This window comes from Chelmon rostratus, chromosome 15, assembly GCF_017976325.1.
Source record: "Chelmon rostratus isolate fCheRos1 chromosome 15, fCheRos1.pri, whole genome shotgun sequence".
In the NCBI taxonomy this organism is placed as follows: domain Eukaryota; kingdom Metazoa; phylum Chordata; class Actinopteri; order Chaetodontiformes; family Chaetodontidae; genus Chelmon; species Chelmon rostratus.
In genome coordinates this window covers 8710936-8730245 of record NC_055672.1, presented here as the reverse complement: position 1 = coordinate 8730245, position 19310 = coordinate 8710936, and the positions used below count along the sequence as shown (strand labels likewise).

At 43.4% G+C, this 19310-nt stretch overlaps 3 protein-coding genes across 3 annotated transcripts; all 3 read left to right on the top strand.

Annotated features, from left to right (window-relative positions):
- Window positions 1-781: 781 nt before the first annotated feature.
- LOC121618460 (inositol-3-phosphate synthase 1-B-like) lies at window positions 782-8265 on the top strand. The gene is made up of 11 exons (XM_041953976.1): window positions 782-953; window positions 1267-1389; window positions 1480-1641; window positions 2342-2471; window positions 2770-2963; window positions 3094-3243; window positions 3860-4075; window positions 5077-5241; window positions 5334-5447; window positions 6456-6673; window positions 6852-8265. The coding sequence occupies exons 2-11, from the start codon at window positions 1276-1278 to the stop codon at window positions 7045-7047; spliced, it is 1659 nt and encodes a 552-aa protein (XP_041809910.1). The 5' UTR covers window positions 782-953; window positions 1267-1275; the 3' UTR covers window positions 7048-8265.
- Window positions 8266-8753: 488 nt separating this feature from the next.
- Window positions 8754-11025, top strand: tpgs1 (tubulin polyglutamylase complex subunit 1). The gene is made up of 2 exons (XM_041954448.1): window positions 8754-9200; window positions 9887-11025. Exons 1-2 carry the CDS (start codon window positions 8863-8865, stop codon window positions 10533-10535), a joined length of 987 nt encoding a protein of 328 aa, XP_041810382.1. The 5' UTR covers window positions 8754-8862; the 3' UTR covers window positions 10536-11025.
- Window positions 11026-11803: 778 nt separating this feature from the next.
- On the top strand, window positions 11804-15649 carry LOC121618858 (protein ALP1-like). The gene is made up of 4 exons (XM_041954488.1): window positions 11804-12070; window positions 13570-14118; window positions 14202-14362; window positions 14547-15649. Exons 1-4 carry the CDS (start codon window positions 11906-11908, stop codon window positions 14974-14976), a joined length of 1305 nt encoding a protein of 434 aa, XP_041810422.1. The 5' UTR covers window positions 11804-11905; the 3' UTR covers window positions 14977-15649.
- Window positions 15650-19310: the final 3661 nt, after the last annotated feature.

Below are 19310 nucleotides of genomic sequence, written 5' to 3'. Positions count from 1 at the left end.
TTGAAGTGTTTAATTAATAAAACACATACATACATGACCATACTGATCTGAGTGGGATACTATAATTCTAATATGGCCCATCACTGAAGGCTGCTCTCCTGGCCCCTCTGGTCCACCTTGCACTGCTGCTGCTATTATCAGAATGATCATTGGTTTATAAGGTAATAATAGAAATAGTCGTACAGTGGTGATCAAAATTATTTTCGTTGTGTAGCACAGCTCAGCTCTCATATTATCAGTATCAAACACTGCCCTCCTCTTACCGCCAGGTATATCAACACAGCTAACACAGCATGCCTCCAGACACACACCCCAGTTTTTCATATCAATAACTCCAAAATTTTTTTTTGCAAGTTATATTTTCTAGATATCAACATGTATTTTTCCTTCTTTCTTATTTTTTCCTTTAAGCTTACGTTTTGCTGGTCACATTGTTTGTCGTCTTATACTTTATGTCACTCAATAATAATAATAACAATAATAATATGGTCCTTCAGAAACACATGACGTCACACCAGCCATACAAGTTAAAACTATAAATATTGATGACTACATAAGTGCCTGATTCAATAAACAGCAAAATAATTTTATATCACTGTCTGGCGATCGATTGAGAAACCCCAAACAGACATCCTGACTTCCTGTATAATTCTGAAGCGACCTGACTCGCGGCCACAGACCCAGCCACTCGCTGCCACGCGGTCCTCAAACCTCTCCATCCTCGCGGTTTACATAAGAGGGACGGCGCAGCCTCATTGGTACGAGCGCTGACGACGTCGCGCGAGGGAGGATAATCAATTGCGTCGTCGCAGGGGACGGATAGACATTACCCGGCACTTTCGGGCGTTAAGGACTGGAAACTTCCACTCACGCAGGCGAAGGACTGTCCGCGACCGGCTTCATCTAAGCGTTGAGTTACTCACAAACATCTTTACTCTTCAAGTGGAAAAAAGGTGAGGGAGTTTCCGGGTTTCATCTTGCTTCTAACGCGCTCGTCATTCATTTATTAGCACCCCTGTTTCTCCTTTTATAACTGAGAGAAATGGCTCAAGATGGTCTAGCGGGAACTGCTAGGAATAATTTTACAGTTTGGTCAGTTGGGGAGGGGTGAAGCACCGGAGATAACTTATCTCTCCGTGTTTCGACAGGGCTAGTCGGTAGCGTGAGGTAGTTGTGACGTGTTGAGGAAATGCAGCATTACTCATCACGCCGTTTCCACACTCGTAGAAACAAATCCTCTTTTGTGTCTCTCCCATCTCTTTGCAGACTGCGGCCATGTCTGTGAACATTCACGTCAACAGCCCTAATGTGAGGTACACAGATACACACATTACTGCCCAGTACTCCTACCAGACCGCATCTGTGCACAGGGAGGGCAACAGTATCACGGTAAGAGGACTTTTCTCGTTGTGGTGTGTCCACGTGCAACTGTAAGCTATGCGTCTCCTGTACGGTAACTTTGCTCCACATGGGAAACAGGTGAACCCCCGCACCACCGAGATGACATTCCGCACTGAGAGGCGTGTGCCCCGGCTGGGCGTGATGCTGGTGGGCTGGGGGGGAAACAACGGGACCACGGTCACAGCAGCTGTGCTGGCTAACAAGCTGGGTCTCACCTGGAGAACCAAGACCGGAGTGCAGGTGAGTGGAGTGACAAACAGACAGTGCATCAGCTGCTGGTTTACATTCATTGCAGTGGGCAGGGAGTTTATTCCAGATGGTTGGACAATAATTAGTCCAACTCTTATTATTTCGCTGGCGATGTTCATTCTGGGGATTAACTATCTCAAGCAACTTTTTGCAAATTGATTTACACTGTAATGAAATGAATGCAAACCACCGGATGCCTGGAGGGAGGAAAAAGCAAAACTTTACTGATCAGCTTGGAAAATGTAGTTAAGCAGCTAAAACATGCAAACACCACAATGATTCTTTCAGTAAAGTGCCAATAAAGTTCTGTATGGCAAATGAACTCTCTATAACCAGACCATAATTTGATGTGAAAACCTACCACGAGGCTACCACGAGGGCGCTAATAGAAACTTCTTGTCCTATTTAATAAAGATAGCCCACTGTATGTCCCCTGATACAGCAGTAGAGACTCATTATAAGCTGGTTATGCTGACATGTTCAGTAGAGTGTTAAGGGCTTAACTGACTCTGGTCTTGGGGATTTCCCCTTATATGGGCTTACATTTTTACCTCTACGAGCTGGTTCCATTTTGGCCATTTCATCGCAGGATTTAATGCAATGTAATAAACCTTAAAACTACTCCTAATATCATCCTTATAGGGAATGAAATCACAGTGTTTCCTCTCCTTTCTCTCCCACATTCCCACAGAAAGCGAACTACTTCGGCTCCCTCCTGCAGGCATCTACCGTTTGTCTGGGATCAGGGCTCGAGGGCGAGGTCAACGTGCCCTTCCGTGACCTCCTTCCCATGGTGCACCCTAATGATATTGTCTTTGACGGTACGAACAATTTCAGATAGTCTGCTCAAGGTCTAACCTCTGACACAGAGAAGGAGTAGTGCATGTATGTGAGAGGGCGAGTGACATAACAGCCGGAAAATCTGACCCCAGGGCAGCTTCAGAGGCCATCCATGAGGTGGAGACAGTCAGAGATTGCCTAAGGGAAGACTTTTAACAGGCAACCTATTTATAGCGAAAGTGATGACTCAAAAAGCTCAGCCTCTGCTCTTTTAGTCCTGGAAAATGAGAGATATCTCAGGAATCCCACACGTTTTTTTTAAACTTAATGTGTTTTCAGGCTGGGATATCTCCTCCATGGATCTTGGCAATGCGATGGAGAGAGCTCAGGTGCTTGACTGGTCATTACAAGAGCAGCTGCGACCGTACATGAGCCGCTTGAAACCCAGACCGTCCATCTATGTCCCAGAATTCATCGCTGCAAACCAAGAGAGTCGGGCGGACAACGTCCTCACAGGGACCATGGCAGAGCAGGTGATGCTTGGTCTTCTCACCAGCAGATTTATTAGCACTGAAGTCTCTTCTCCATTCATGTATTCCGCTTTAGATCTGGGTGTTTCATATTTCATTTTTAATCTAACCAAAAGATTTAATGGTCTTCCAGGTGGAGCAGATCAGAGCTGATATAAGGGACTTCAGTCAGTCGAGTGGTGTGGACAAAGTCATCGTTCTGTGGACCGCCAATACTGAGCGCTTCTGTGATATCATTCCGGGGGTCAACGACAGCGCGAAGAACCTGCTAGCTGCAATCCAGGTGAAAGCAGGAGCCGTGAACAAAGTTTAGTTTGAAAACTTCCACAGTCATAAAACTTTAAAGTGCTAGATCCAAGGGTGCAAACTGTCAGTAGAGATCCAGCATGAAAGGCTTTAAGTGTCGTCGAAACCAACCTGAATTGTGTTGGTGTCCGGTGGTCATGAATCACCCAGTCGACTTTAATTTTCCCCGATTAAATACCGAGGACCAAACCGTAATCCTCCATCACATTTAGTGATTAATAAAGCTGAGAGGATGAAAAGATTAGCTCTCCTAACACTTCACTGTGGATTTGTGGATGAAATGCCATAATGAGCAGCTATTTCTTTTTATATCAGATCAGGGGAAGAAAATTATGATTTGCCCCTCACGGGTGAGTTTTTATTTTATCTCCTGCTTTCAGCGTGCTTGTACTGCAGTCAGCAACGATAATAGACTATTTCAGAGACTTATGATCTTCAGCAAATAGCTCAATTTTAGATATGAATAAGGTCGACAATAGAGTTGTGCTACAGAGAAGATGTGAAGAGAGTCTCAGGGGAAATGCAGCCTTGTGAGTCAAGCTTTCTTCGTCAGTGTAATATGATGATACTCTGTTTTTCCCTGCATCCATTAGGCTGGAGAAGAGGTTTCTCCCTCCACTCTGTTTGCAGTAGCCAGCATACTGGAGGGTTGCGCCTATATCAACGGCTCCCCGCAGAACACTTTTGTACCAGGAGCTGTAGAGCTGGCCATGCAGAAAGGGGTCTTCATTGGAGGAGATGACTTCAAATCCGGTCAGACCAAGATCAAGTCTGTGCTGGTGGACTTTCTGGTCAGCGCAGGTATCAAGGTGAGAAAAAGGATGCAAGGATAGACGGAAGACTGACTGACTACTAATATGGTTATAATATACAGGAAAAGCTAGGAAAACTTAACACAGAGGTGTTAATGATTTGCTGTTAGATGTTTCCTATCTAAGATTAAAGTGACTTCTAACTTCAGAGGCTTTTACAATCTGTACATCATACAACACCCTCTAACCTCAGGTTTTAGCACTCTACCTCTCTGAAAACACATGTCACATGACCATTTACGTAAACTGGGTATGCATATGCTGGTGTTTAGCATTTGCCTCCTGCTCATGTAGGCAGTAGAAGCATGATACAACACAGAATTTAGGCTCATGGTTATGCACTGATGTCGTTTCATCTCTTCTGGAAAAGGGTCACGTGACAGGAGTGTGACAAATCAGGGAAGGACACATCATGACTGATAAGACCCAGTCAGGAATTTAGCATGGGTGTCTGTGTCATTGTTTCCAAATGTCTCAGTTTAAGAGGACACGAGACCGAAATGTAGCAAAAGTTATGCATTTTGAAATGAAAACATAATAGCATAGATGCAACCTTAAGACTTGGCTCATTTAAGTGAAAAATGGGGAAAAGGAAGAAGCCTCAGGAAAGGCAACAATGTAATTGTCTGAGCAGATAATATGAAAATAACATGACAGCCACTGTGGAACTCCTCATTCTGTCAAACTGTTAAATCAGCGTTTGTCAGGTTCTAAGTAGGCCATGGTGTTCCTGTGTGGACTAAGCACTGAACGTTAAAGGGAGTGATTAAATTAACGCACTGCAGCCACTTAGTCGTGATGGAACACTGTATTACGTTGTAGTGGTTTGGTGAAATGTTGTGTTTTGTTTTGTATGTGAAAAAGTGTGCGAATTGTGGTGAGTTTCAATAGAATGTTCTGATAATGAAGTGAAATCAAATCAAAGTGGCAGGTACAAACTTACAGTGCCATGTATTTCCTGAACAAAGATTTTAATAAGCTCCTCTCCCCCTCGACAGCCGACCTCCATTGTCAGCTACAATCACCTCGGCAACAACGACGGGAAGAACCTGTCGGCTCCACAGCAGTTCCGCTCCAAAGAGATCTCCAAGAGCAACGTGGTGGATGACATGGTCCAGTCAAACCCAATTTTATACCAGCCCGGAGAAAAACCCGACCACTGTGTGAGTGACTCAGATTCAGAAAGATAATGATCTCCATGTGGATATTTCCAGAAAACATCAGACTTATTAACTGTCTCTGTGTGTTATTTCAGGTGGTGATTAAGTATGTCCCCTATGTGGGAGACAGCAAGCGTGCCATGGACGAGTACACTTCTGAGATAATGATGGGAGGGACCAATACTATCGCACTACACAACACCTGTGAGGTCAGTGTTTCTGCGGAACATGCAACTGAAAAAGGCAAATCTAGCATATTAGAACAATCTCAAGTGTGCTAATTGCTGGCTGAACACAGCATTCAGAGCTGTTCTTCTGTATCTGACTGTAGTTGTGGAGGAGGAGGCTCAGGAGTGCCAGAGCTTACTGTTAATCCCTTTTAACAAGTCTTGGGGCTAATTTAAAGAGACATCTTCAGGTCATTGACATAGTTATTTCATGTTTTACTGGCATTGCTTTAGCCCACCCACCACCATTCATACACACAAAATGACACTGATTCTGCTTATGTTTACATACTTAATCTGCCTGGCAAACAAAATTGATATGGATGATGTAATTACAACGTCCAATCGATTAGTGTTATTTATCAACTAGACCTAAAGCTACTATGTGTTGATTTTGCATTGATGTGAAAACAACAGCTTACATTTTCACATTGTCCCAAATATATATATATATATATATGTGTGTGTGTGTGTACAGCTCACATTTTCACATTTCCCATCCCATATATATATATATATATATACACACACATACATACATACATACATACATACATACATACATACATACATACACACTGTATATAAGTAATTTTAAAAGATTATGTCTGCAATCACACAAACTGCTACACATAATGGTTTTTAGAAGAAGGAAAAAAAGAGCATTTCAGATGTAATTTCCCAGCAAATAAATGCAGATTTGCATTTTAAATCAACTAAAGTTGCACAAGAATCCAACAACAGTCAAACACTTATGCGTCAGTGTAGCTAACATTAAAGCCCTTCTCTGTAGAATTTGGAAATGTCTGGTTTGGTGACTGCAGGTGGTCGTATTAAAAAAAGACCCTGCTAAGAGGGTAGCTACAATTCTTGTATGTGCAAGGAACTAAAGTATTCTATGACTTCTATGTATTCATAAATGTCTTAAACCACTCGCTTCTCCTTCTGTTATACAGTTATACTGACCCCCTCTTTCTGTCTTTGCAACAGGACTCTCTACTAGCCAGCCCAATCATCCTGGACCTGGTGATCCTGACAGAGCTTTGCCAGCGCGTGACTGTCCGCCCCCAGGGGGAGGAAGACTTCCAGTCCTTCCACAGTGTCTTAGCGCTGCTCTCGTTCCTCTGCAAGGCCCCCCTGGTCCCATCAGGGACTCCGATCGTGAACGCCTTCTTCCGCCAGAGAGCCTGCATAGAAAACATCATGAGGTTTGAACAAGACTGGTTTCTTTACCTTGATTGCATTACCAGACAGTGTCCCCAAAGGTTGCATTGTACATTCAACAGAACATGATGCTTTTAAGGACTCTTAAACACAACGATACACTTCTTGTGTTTCATTTAGTGACAGAAGTTGACAGCAGTCTCCGTCCTTGTTTTTTTTTAGGGCATGCCTCGGCCTTCCTCCTCAGAACCACATGCTGCTGGAGCACAAGCTGCAGAAAGACTTCCTGCCTCCACATACGACCCACATCAGTCGCAACGGGGCTGCTTTGAAAAAAGTTGCCCTTACCAATGGGAACCATATACCCCTAACAAATGGCTTCTGTGCGCATGCCAATGATGCAGAACATGCATTATGACCGCAAAAACAACACTACAGGCCAAGATAGACCTGAAATATAAGTTTGACACCTTGTTTAAAAAGACCAAAGGCCCTTATTGATCAAGCTGTCATTGTGAAACAAAAATTTAAGCAACACTGGTTTGCAGAGTCAACTTGAAATTTATGTAATGTATGTACAATCATGGGTATTTTTAGCAAGTCTTGGCCTATTAAAGGATGGTGTAGTGCTGCAACATTGCTATCATACATGCAGTTATGTCTGCTATAGCTACTGAGTCAACAGAGGCCTATATGAAGATGATAATCTGAGTGTCCACACTGCATAATATTGTTGAAGGCAGGCTATTTTGTGAAAGTATAATTCACAGTATTTTATTGTTGTTCAGGATTAACCATTTATTGAATATTTTAAAAAGTAAATGCTGCATTTTAGTTTTCTTTGCGGTGGTTGGATCTTTATTTAAGTCGTTTTCCATGTGTCATGCAATTGTAAAATACAGTTGTACAGTATAGTCCTCAGAAATCGTTTCATGTGTTAAACAAGCATATGTGACACTGATGTTGCAGCTATGAAAATGAAATTGATAAATTGCTGTAATTGTTTGAATATACTGTACATTAGCGAAGTGAATGAGGGGCATCTCCTGAACTTACTGTATTTTGTGTGATTGTGTGTCGCTGCCTTTTTGTCGGTGTTTCTGTGTGAAACTACAGCCTATGACAAAACATGGAGGTAGTTTTGACTATTTTGTTAAAGAGCAACACAGGCTATTTATATACAGTAAATGTTTTAGTATTGTTAGAACTTCAAATATCTGAGGTATGAATTGTTGTGTTTGTCTTTTTAATTCACCTTTCCTCATATTGAGCTGTCTCTCAAGTTCAATTATGCTTTATTTGTGTAAATGGGTAATAGCCATTGTTGCAAAAGAAACTATATGATACACCATATAAGAAAGACGGCAATGTGAAACAAGCACATGCAAAACCAGTGTCTTTTAATCTATGATTGATATTAGTCAAGTGAGTATCTCCTTTGTGTGCAAGCACACACTGAACACTATGGCTGGATGTTAAACCTCAGTACGTGTTTTGTTTTGACTAAAATGTGTCTCCTCAGCACAGATTATCAAGATGGCGCTGAATGTCTGCTGACTTGTTCACATCTATCTGTTCTTTTACAGTTCCTGGCTTAAATGAAATAAAATGAGATTTTGATGTCGTTGCATTTGGACAATGTTCTGATTGTGTTCAGACATAAATATACTGTGTCTGTACTGAATTCCAGGTATTGTAAAATCTGGCTCAGCTCTAATGCACACCATTGCTGGTGGTATAAAAGTCAAGGTCTGTGAGATATATAGTTTAGGTTATAGATTTATTTTATCTTTTGAAAAAAAAAAAAAGAACGGTCGAGTGAGCCAAACAACGTTATTCTATAATTTTGATAAAAATGTGTTTTACTACATAACAAATCGGGGCCAGGTGTTAATTTAGTGATGTGTGGAGTGGGAGGAAAAGGAACTTTTTGTCCCGCAGCAGGTCGTTTTTTCCCAGGGGACCCCGCCATATTGTTTTTGGGCTGGGATTTACGCACGCGCGTCAGACAGCGTCCCCAGCAACCAGCTCGAGGGGAGTGATGGCGGTTATAAGGTTTAGTAGACAAGTGTTGAGTTTGGGGGCTTGACAACCGTAAATCACCGGATAATTTTCTGGAGTTACAGATCACCAGTATAAATCGACGGGTATAAATTGCTTCGTTTCCTGTCTGCCGACCGTTAGCGTTCAATCACTTCCGCTGCTGTTGCTGCGACACGAGACGTCAGCAGCAATGGCGGACAAGGAGAAGCGCCGGTCCGGGGCGACTCCTCCAGGGATGCTCGAGAGCAAAGCCACCAAGTCGGACAGCGACAGAGACTTCCTGACGCAGGCCGGGGTGGGCGAGCTGCTCCGCGGAGCCATCCTAAAGATGGTCGAGGCCAGGTCGGATGATCCCATCGGGTTCCTGGCCGACCACTTTTGCCACCTCGCCTCCGTGACAGAGACCGGCACAGCTGGATGCGGTGATGGGGATCAGCTGAGCAACAGCCCGCTGAGCGCAGGCGCGCAGGAGCAGCAGTATCTCAACCGGGCGCTGTGGCACCTGCGGCTGGCGCACCATTCCCAGAGGTCTGGGTTCATTTCTCAATATCATCCTAATAGAAGCTATAATCGAGCTCTCAAATATTCTCTCACTGCGCTAACTGAGACTTTTATTGTTAAAAATGGCGCCCCTGGGTGTCTGGTAGACTCCAGACTGACTTAACTTATTAATGCAGGCGTTCTGTTTAAAGCTCTGTTTAAAGGTGTAGCCTTCCTTTACTCTCATTGTGAAAACCATAGTAATATTACGGATCCCTCTGTGGCTGTAGAGAGAAATATGTATCGATTCAATCATATCAGTGCATTCCCACGTTTTGGTTAATGTGTTTAGCGTATACTATGTTGAACACAAAGGTTGGCATGAGATGTAATGCATGTTTGCGTTTGCCTTTTTTATTCCTTTAATTCATCAGGGCGACAGTTTGACTTCTGATTTCTGACAGAAAGTGAAACTCTTGACACTGTATTAATGATTTGACCTTATTGTTGGTGACTCAGCAGCCAGAGAGATTTTGCACAACCTGGCAACCCCAAATTTGATCTTATTGATGGCTTATAACAGATCTAAACACGTGTAAACAATTCACTTATGAGCAATAAAGCCATTAGTTCCACCTTCTAGACCCTTTAAAAAAGGCAACATTGACATATAATTAAAGATTTCCTCTTGACAGTTAGAGACTAAAATCTTTCTTTTATCTCACTGAACTCAGATCTGCCTTCAGCAACAACGTCCGTGTGGCCTACGACCTCCTGAACCTCACCGGACCCCGCAGACGTCCGGGTGAGGTCCCTGAGGGCCCTGATGGCTCCTGCGCTGACAGCCAAACAGGAGGAGGAGGAGTGAGAGGAGGCCTCTACACACAGACTCTTCAGTGCCTGTGCAGTGAAGGTGGAGTCCCTGCCTCCACCTCCGCCCCGCTCCTCCGACGCCTCCACTGCCAAGACCACGAGGCCGTCCCTTATGACGTCTTCCGCCATGGCGTACTCACATGTGCGGTTTTCTCAGACTACATCCGGCAGGCTCAGAGGCTTTACGCTGAAGTGTGCTGCCCGGACGAAGGGCCTGCCTCTCGGGCACTGTGCCTGGCCGTGCTTGGGACCTTAAAGGAGGCCCTGGAGACCTCTCAAGGCTGTGACCCAAACCGCTGTGCTAATGCTAATACTAAAGCTAATTCCTGTCTGGAGGCTAACATCAAGGCTATACGCTACCTGGAGGCCAGTGCCAAGATCTCTCCATACAAGGTGGCTCAGGCCGTAGCCGGGGCACAGACACGGGGCCCGGGTGGTGATATGGACGCAAAGGAATTTGAGAACGCAGCAGCAGAGCTCTTCATCACTCGAGTGAAAGTTGTGTCCTAGAATATTTTCTCTTGTATAATTTATGAATGTACAGCTACCTAAAGTATATCCTAGAATAAATGATATCCCTCTGTGTGCCATACCCTCTCTAACCTCTAACATACTGTTGCCTAAATTGCAACAATAGCTACTGAACACCCAAATAACAACAAATAAAAAAGCAGAACATATCACATCACAGATGCACTAAACCCAGTAATTCCATTGTTTGGAAGATTAACACTAACTGTGAAACATACTGCTTGATGTCTGTTATTGTACTCATTGAAGTGGAAGAGACGAGAAATCGACATCTGCTGTGACTAAGCAAGCAGCGCTGTGTGAAGGACAGCGAGTCCCTTTCATAGACTAAATGCATTCCTGCAGATCTGTGCACATCCTGACAGCTTTCATTGTTGTTTTGCCTTTGCCGTGAATTGCTCAGATTAGAAAGTAACACTCTGTACTGATCTGGATATAATGCAATCCACTGCAGCAACTCTGTAATAAATCCTGCTTTTTTTTTTTTTACCTCATCGCTTTCATGTTTTGTTGAGATGGATGCTGATTAAACTCACACATTTTGGAGGCTGTAGTTTGTGATGAGGTTGAATTGCATTGCATCATATTTAAGCCTTTCTAATGTCCTGGTAACCATTTGTTACCCAGTTTTACAGGAGCCACTCTCATATGCCGACCTGATGAAGGCACTGTAGCAGAATACATTTGAGGAATAAACAAGGATTAGAGGAGAAGAGTGCTGCACGTTGATGTTCACTTATTTATCTCAAATCGAAAGAGAGTGCAAAGATAGAAACCCTGATCAGTCAGAGCAAAAGAAAGAAGCCCGCAGATGGAGTTTGAGAAACAAAGATGAATGGATAATAAAGAATAAAAGGGCTTTTAATTTTGTTCTCTTTACCCTGGACTCACGTATGCATGAGTGAGTCATCATGAAGATCAAGCTAAAAGAGACTGAGAGAAGTACAGCTCCTAAAGAGCCTAGAATGAGAAAATGAGCAAGGCCCCAAACATGTACATGATGTAAAAGAACTGAAACATGAAAACATTTTAATAAGATTAATCAATCAATCAACGTAAAAGTGCCTCAAAATGTGCTTAAATACAGCACTTAAGTAATTGTAGGCTGTTGCTTTCCACTAGTGAAAATGTAACCCGTCAGGATGCAGCGCTCTCAGTTTCAGCCACTAGATGGCAGCACCACTCTGCTCAGGCACTAAGTGAGAGAAAGCGGAAGTACACTAAACTAGTTCACAGCGTATGTTGAAATGACGGGATCCACAGCGACACCTGAGCGCCTTTGTTTACATCGCGTTCCTGATCCTAATCCCTGATGTCTGGCGTGCTGCCTCCCGGTTGAACTCGTCAAGATGGAGGAAGAGGAGCAGCTGCGATCCTTCATGTTCCTCATGACCTACATGCTGCTGAAGCGCAGGAGAGACATCAACAACGCCAACATTCAGAGGCGCAATGAGATCCAAAGACGCATCAGACACCGGCAGTACTTCTTCCAGAGGCAGAGGAGGATGCTCATGGTCAGTCCCTGCCTCTCCGCCTCACAATGTTACATGTTGCATTAAACATGCCACACTGGCTGTACTCTGCTTTTAGCAGTAGAGGAAGAATAACTCTTTACTGCAGTAAAAGTAGCAATACCACAGAAAGAAAAAAAAAAATTTCTCACAAGGAGAAGTTCTGCTTCCAATTTGTACACAAGTAAAAGTAGTTTAAGTACTCCTTATGCAGAATGGCCCATTTCAGTCTAAAGTCATTTCAATCTAAATTAAAATACTGAATTATAGTTGTTGATGCATTAACATGTACATCACTTAAATGTAACAGCTGGTAATGAAGGGGCTTATTTTTTATAACATATACTGCTGGGTAATGTCTGAATTTCACAAAGGGATAAATGGAGTCTTATCTTTATCCATAATAATACACCAATATGTATTTGTTGTATTACTGATGTGAATATGCAACTAGTAGCTGAAGGTATCAAATAAATGTAGTTAAGTAAAAAGCACAATTTCACTGTGAATTGTATTGGAGTAAGTAAAATCAAGTCAAGTCAAGAGTAATTGTACTCAGTTGTGACTCATTTTTAATTATCTTTGGACACTTCCTGGGATGTGTATCCTGGGATCTAAACACTATATTTGTGGATTGTAATTGTTATTTTTTCAGTAATTGATCAATTTAGAAAATAGTAAAAAAAAAAAACCAAAAAAAAATAGCCATCACACTTTGTCAGAGCCCTATGTGATGTCTTCAGCTGACTTGTTTTGTCTGACCAACAATCCAAAAAAATTGCAATCATATGAATAAGGAGAAAAATAAGAATTGACAGCCCGAAATCACAGATTGTCTGGCTTTTTCTCAATAATTTACTGACTGAAATTAATAATAGATTATCAAAAATTTGGCAGATTAATTTTCTGTCAATTGACTCATGGACTAGTTGACTAATTGTTTCAGGCCTGAGCATAAAATATGAGAAAAGCTGCAGTTAAACAGTCAATAGTTAATTGTTAGTGTATTTACATTTATTGGTATAAGATTTGACTTTAAATAGAATCAACTTGATCAGGTAGAATTTGTATTTCTTGCTGTAGTCAAAGAAACCAAACAAAACATTTTCCCATTTACAGGTGCAGTGAGTCATTCTGGAGAAAGAATTCTGATATTTGCTGATTTTGAAATTCAGTTAGCAGCAGGTGGCATTCATGCTTGTGCGCAGGACAAGGGGACGGGAGAGCGAGAGGGACGGAGAATCTGGCACACCAATGGGAATGCATTGTGAAGAAGGAGAGATGGAAATATCAACAATTTGGCTTTGGAGTGACTCACCTCACCTTTAAGAGAAAAAGTACAATGAATTCTGTAGAATGAAATAGCAGAGAGATCTTTCCAAAAAAAAAAAACCTCTGACGCACAAGACAGTTTGAAAATAAATGAGTCACAGTCTCAGTAGAGCCACAGACTCAGTTATGTAATTTAAAGGAAGTCTTATCTTTGATCATCTTCTCCCCAGATGATGATAGCAGGAGGGATGCGCTCCAACGTCCGCATCCGCACACGCCCCTGGACCACCACTCCGAGCACCGATTGGTGGGAGCGGGTGGTGATGACAGAATTCCAGCCGTGTGATTGGCTGGACAAGTTCCGCATGAGCCGGGAGACGTTCTTCTACCTCTGTGACAAGTTGAGGCCCCGTCTGGCTCGTCAGGACACCAGCTTCCGCCTGGCGCTGCCGGTGGAGAAACGCGTCGCAGTGGCTCTGTGGCGCCTGGCCTCCAACATCGAATACCGCACCATCAGCACCCTGTTTGGCGTGGGGAAGTCCACCGTGTGCAGGTGTGTTAGAGACATGTGCCACGCCATCGTGGCGCTCCTCAGCTCCATCTACCTGCGCTCCCCCAACGAGCAGGAGCTGGAGGATTCAGCCCAGCTCTTCCTGTCATATTATGGCTTCCCTCACTGTGTGGCTGCCATATCAACGCTGCACACAGCTATCATCACCCCGTCGAACAACGTGTCCGACTACGCCAACCCTGCCGGCTGGCTCTCTGTGCTGTCTCAGGTAGAGGCGCTGCTGCAAACACATGCTCGCCAGCTGCAGCAGATTTTGATTTCTTACCTCTTTCTGTCTCTTCTGTGCTTCAGGTGGCCGTTAGTGGCCGGGGGCAGTTCTGGGATGTATGTGCCAGTTTCCCAGGCGGGACAGACCCAGGTGACATCTTACAGAACTCATCGCTCTGGGCCACAGCTGCAGAGGGCGGACTGTCGCCTGCCCCGCCACCTGTCTTCATGGGAAAACCACTCAGGTGAAGTTAAAGCAAACTGCATGACAGTTGAGTCAGGAACCATTCATATGCATCTACTGTATATGCATTACATGTAAACCCTGATACCTGAGAAGTTGGAATGGTGTGTAAATAATAAATAAATATGTTGCAGTGCTGGTAGGATGTCAAGTATAACTTCCTGAAAACCATCTGTTGTGTCTAGATATGTGCTGCTTGGGGAGGCCTGCTACCCTCTCCAGAGCTGGCTAATGAAAGCCTATCCCGAGGAGAAGGGCAGGAGGGCCAGCCACACGCTGACAGAGCCACAGCGGCTCTTTAACCGGCGGCTCAACAGAGCGCTGCGCGTGCCCGAGGAGGCGCTGCTGAGGCTGAGGGCACGCTGGCAGTGCCTGAGCAAGAGGAACGACTGCGGACTGGACGTGGTGCCCACCATGATTCTAGCCTGCTGCATTCTGCACAACATGTGCGAGTCCCACGGGGACACCTTCAAGGCGGAGTGGCAGGGGGAGGTGGCCGAGGCAGAGAGCCCTCAGCCCGGCCACAAGCAGCTCGTCTCAACCGGCATGGACCAAAGTCACGCTGAGGAGGTCCGACACCTTTTCTGTGACTATTTTGAAGAGCACAACAATTGAAAAAGCTTCCAGCAGAAATTGAACTCCTCATTTGTATTTGTACTTTTACGTTATACTTTTAGGCATACTGTGTTGACATGCATCCGAATGCTAACAGTAACCACATGTGTTAAAGCGTGGCAATGTTAGCATCGATCTCAAAGCATAGTTAAACCTAAATGAACCGGACGTGGGCAAAGGAAAGTTTAGACCGACTGAAAATAAGCTAAGTCTGACTGTGTAGACTTGTGCCTGTCATATCGAGTCTGAGATGTCTTCAAATTATAATACATCCATGGAAAAAACACTCAATTTCAGCAGGAACACATCTTTACTTTGGGGGCCCTAATGTAGCAAATCTTCTAACCCTTCTAACCCTAACCCCAAATCTGGTCATCTGCTTTTGAAGTCTGCAACCAAGGGCTGTCCTTGCAGAACTTGCTCTGTCATGGCAGAGCCAACGTTTACCTGGTTGCAGGTTAATGTTTCTGCACCGCAGCTCAGGCAGGAGTTTTTACACAGAGCACAAAAAACGTCTCACTCCCGCTTGTGAAACGTTCCTGCATCTGGTGGCCGTGGAGCATGCTCAGTAGCTAATGATATCAGAGTTGTGTTGGAGACCTCAATCTCATTGGAGGGACATGATTGAATTTTTTTTATTCATGTACAACAATAATGAATCATTTAATGAACAGAAACGCAATAAATTCATTCAATGCGAACATATTTGTAGTTTGGTGATCAAATACGTGTCCTTGTTCATTTCCTTACACTTCAAGTCTTTTTTGTCTACAGTGCATGCACAAGCGTGAGGTTGATGCACAATGAAATGCATTGAATACATCTACATTTTGCAAACTAGTTGGAGCAGAGTGTGCTGCTCTCTGGACAGACAGCGACACACACACACCTCTTTTGCACCGAATTTACTGAAAGCTGGAGGTATTGTGATATTCCGGATGTGTTGCTTTGTAATATTAGTGTTTGTACAGTCGTGTTTGCAACGTGTGCGCCACTTTTGTGCTGGTTTACATTTTTAATGATGATGTTTCTTGACTCCTGCTGTATTGAGCAAAGTCTTTAGGTGGATCATTTCAAACCTCTCAACATGTGGCAACACTGTGAACAAAGGAGAGAAAAGAATAGAGGCGAGAGCGATAGTGGCTCTTACCAAAGAGCCGGGCAGGACTGCAAGCGAGTGTCAGAAACAGAAGAAAGAAACAAAGAAAGAGCTGGAGAGGCTAGAAAACAACAGTCCAGAACCTCTGGACAGTGGCGATTGCCACTCAGGCGAGAGAAAGTGCCAAGAGGAAGACGAAGCGAGACCTCCAAGTAGATTATGAGGAGGTGCAGGTGGCTCACATAATCAACAAGGAGAAATCTGCAGCTGAGCTCCAGGTGGAGAAGAAGAAGAACAAGGCTCTCTAGAAGAACTGGAGAGAATCAGGGCTTCACACCAAGAGGTCAGCCTAAGCACTGACAACAGTGTCAGACAGCAGGCTGAGGGCCTTCAGTGTGAGCTTGATGAGGAAATTGAGTCTCACGCTGACACAGAATGCCGGCATGTGATCGACACCTTGAGGGCTGAGCAGGACGCCCTTCGTCAAAAGATGGAGGAGGAGATGAACATCTGGCAGCAAAACGTCTTGGAGACTGGTCAGGAGAGAACTGGAGGAGCTGAAAACTCAGCTCAACACGCAGATCTCACTCAACCTTGAGCTCTTCACCGAGCTTGAGGCTGAGAGATATCTATTGTCCCTGTGGAGAAATTTTTCCTGGACTCGGTCGAGCTGTAGTTTACAGGTGTAAACAGAAAAGAGAGAACCAAACAAGAAAGTGCAGCAGCAACATACTTCACAGAATAATATGTATATATATGTATATAAACAAAAGTATATTAAAAATATATAAATATACACACACAGATATACATATATACACACATGTATATACGTACACACATATGTACAGTTGAAACCAGAAGTTTACATACACTATATAAAAAAACGAGTCCTGTACCTGAAAGGCCACTCTCCCAGGAAGAAGCCATTACTCCAAAAGAAACATAAAAAAAGCCAGATTACAGTTTGCAAATGCACGCAGGGACAAAGACCTTAATTTTTGGAGACACGTCCTGTGGTCTGACGAAACTAAAATTTAACTTTTTGGCCAAAATGACCATTGTTACATTTGGAGGAAAAAGGAGGAAGCTTGCAAGCCTGAGAACACCATCCCAACTGTGAAATATGGGGGTGGCAGCATCATGTTGTGGGGTTGTTTTGCAGCAGGAGGGACTGGTGCACTTCACAAATACTGAAGCAACATCTCAAGACATCAGCCAGGAAGTTAAAGCTTGGGCGCAAATGGGTTTTCCAAATGGACAATGACCCAAAGCATGCTGCCAAACTGGTTACAAAGTGGCTTAAGGATAACAAAATCAATGTTTTGGAGTGGCCATCACAAAGCCCTGATCTCAATCTCAATGGGCAGAGCTGAAAAGGCATGTGCGAGCAAGGCGGCCTACAAACTTGGCTGAGTTACACCAGTTCTGTCAGGAGGAATGCGCCAAAATTCCTGCAAACTATTGTGAGAAGCTTGTGGAAGCATATCCAAAACGTTTGACCCAAGTCATACAGTTTAAAGGCAATGCTACCAAATACTAATGAAATGTATGTAAACTTCTGACTCAAGAAAGTAATAAAAAATTGTCTAAACCAAATCATTTTCTTATTATTCTGGCATTTAGCAAATAGAAATAATTTTGGTAATCCTAATTGACCATAAACAGGAAAAGTTTAATCTGATTTAATGTTAGACGGTGAGGAAAAAAAAGGTTATGTTCTTTTTTTATATGGTGTATGTAAACTTCTGGTTTCAACTGTATATACATGCATACATATACACACCTATATACAAGAGAGATATAAACAGATTATATTGCACGGATAGGAAATTATTGTACCATGTATCTTTTTGCACTAAGAGGTACTGTTGGTTGTTTAGCAGTCTGATGGATGTTGGCAGGAATGAGTTTTTGTAGCGGTTCAGCCTGGTTCTGGGGACCCTGAGTCTCCTGCAGGATGGTAGGAGCTGGAACTTATGGTGTAAAACGTGAGTCGGGTCAGACACAATTTTCTGTGCCAGTCTGGTGACAGACTGCTCATAAAGCAACTGGAGGGGAGGATGATTCCTGACCCCTATAATCTTAATATAATCTTCGACCTCACAGTCAGGTTGCTGTACCGATAATCCAGCAAGATGTGTGCATGACTGGCGTGACTGACGTGCTTAACACTGTTTTATACACTGAATAATTACAATCTGCATGTGTGCTTTGAAAAAAAAAAAAAAAAACATTAGTGAAATTTTTTTGGAAACAAGCGTTCACAATTGCTCCAGCCACAGTTTTTTTTTTTTTTTTTTTGAATTGTGCCTTGGACAACAAGCTCTGCTCTTTCAGATGTAGAAGAATCTTCTGCAGGACTTTAAAAGTGCATTTGAGATGTGGTGGGTAGCTCAGGTTTAAAACAGTATATAAGGCCAAATAACAGAGCACAAGCAATTGCTATGTTCCCCGAACCACTAAGCACCTCCACACCTTTAGTCAGGAAGCTGATGTCCTCTGGGTCATCGTTGACCTCTGCACCCTCCTTCTGCATGACATACACTCAAAAGCTTTTTCTGTGGCAGAATCATTTTCTACATCTATGGATGTAACCACATACAACTTGCGCGTGGTTTCATCTCATCTTTGATGCTGTGTTCTAACCAGCGTGTAATGGAAGCACAGTTGTGGAAAATATACAATATTATTTTGCCACGTTCCTGAACATAATGCACATTAGTTGTCTCTTTAAAAGTATTAGAACCGTTACTGTTAGCTATAGGTGGTTAAATATAAACCTTTAAGAGTCAAAACACAGTAATAGATGAAGACAGCTCAGTGTTTGTGGAGATGCAGATGCAGAACCCAAACCTGCAGAGTGACAAACCTCCTCTTGCACTTCCTGGAGTACTGTGAAAAGCTCGTACATGTAGGTGCACGCTGGGGCCACAAGATGTCGCTGCTATCACAGCACACGCCCACCACGGTCATCGCTATTAAGTCGAATGCTGCCTTCATTACACTGCAGATTATTGATGAAGTGATGCTGATTATCTACTTATTCTGTCTTGACGATCAGGAACCATGGTGCACCACACTTTGAAAGATCTTGCTGTATTGTGCAGCATACAGGCAGCAGGTGGTGGACTATTTTATTGTTGTTGCATCGATCTCACATGCATTGCCCCAGGGCATATAAAAACTGAAAAACACCTCTTCGTGATTTAAACATATTTGGGCTTTTTGGGCT

Coding starts and splice junctions, on each gene's coding strand:
- LOC121618858 (XM_041954488.1), top strand. CDS start 11,906: ATGGAGGAAGAGGAGCAGCTGCGATCCTTCATGTTCCTCATGACCTAC. Junction 14,119..14,201: donor GGCTCTCTGTGCTGTCTCAG/GTAGAGGCGCTG, acceptor TCTGTGCTTCAG/GTGGCCGTTAGTGGCCGGGG. Junction 14,363..14,546: donor TTCATGGGAAAACCACTCAG/GTGAAGTTAAAG, acceptor TGTTGTGTCTAG/ATATGTGCTGCTTGGGGAGG.
- tpgs1 (XM_041954448.1), top strand. CDS start 8,863: ATGGCGGACAAGGAGAAGCGCCGGTCCGGGGCGACTCCTCCAGGGATG. Junction 9,201..9,886: donor CTGGCGCACCATTCCCAGAG/GTCTGGGTTCAT, acceptor CACTGAACTCAG/ATCTGCCTTCAGCAACAACG.
- LOC121618460 (XM_041953976.1), top strand. CDS start 1,276: ATGTCTGTGAACATTCACGTCAACAGCCCTAATGTGAGGTACACAGAT. Junction 1,642..2,341: donor GAACCAAGACCGGAGTGCAG/GTGAGTGGAGTG, acceptor ACATTCCCACAG/AAAGCGAACTACTTCGGCTC. Junction 5,448..6,455: donor CACTACACAACACCTGTGAG/GTCAGTGTTTCT, acceptor TCTTTGCAACAG/GACTCTCTACTAGCCAGCCC.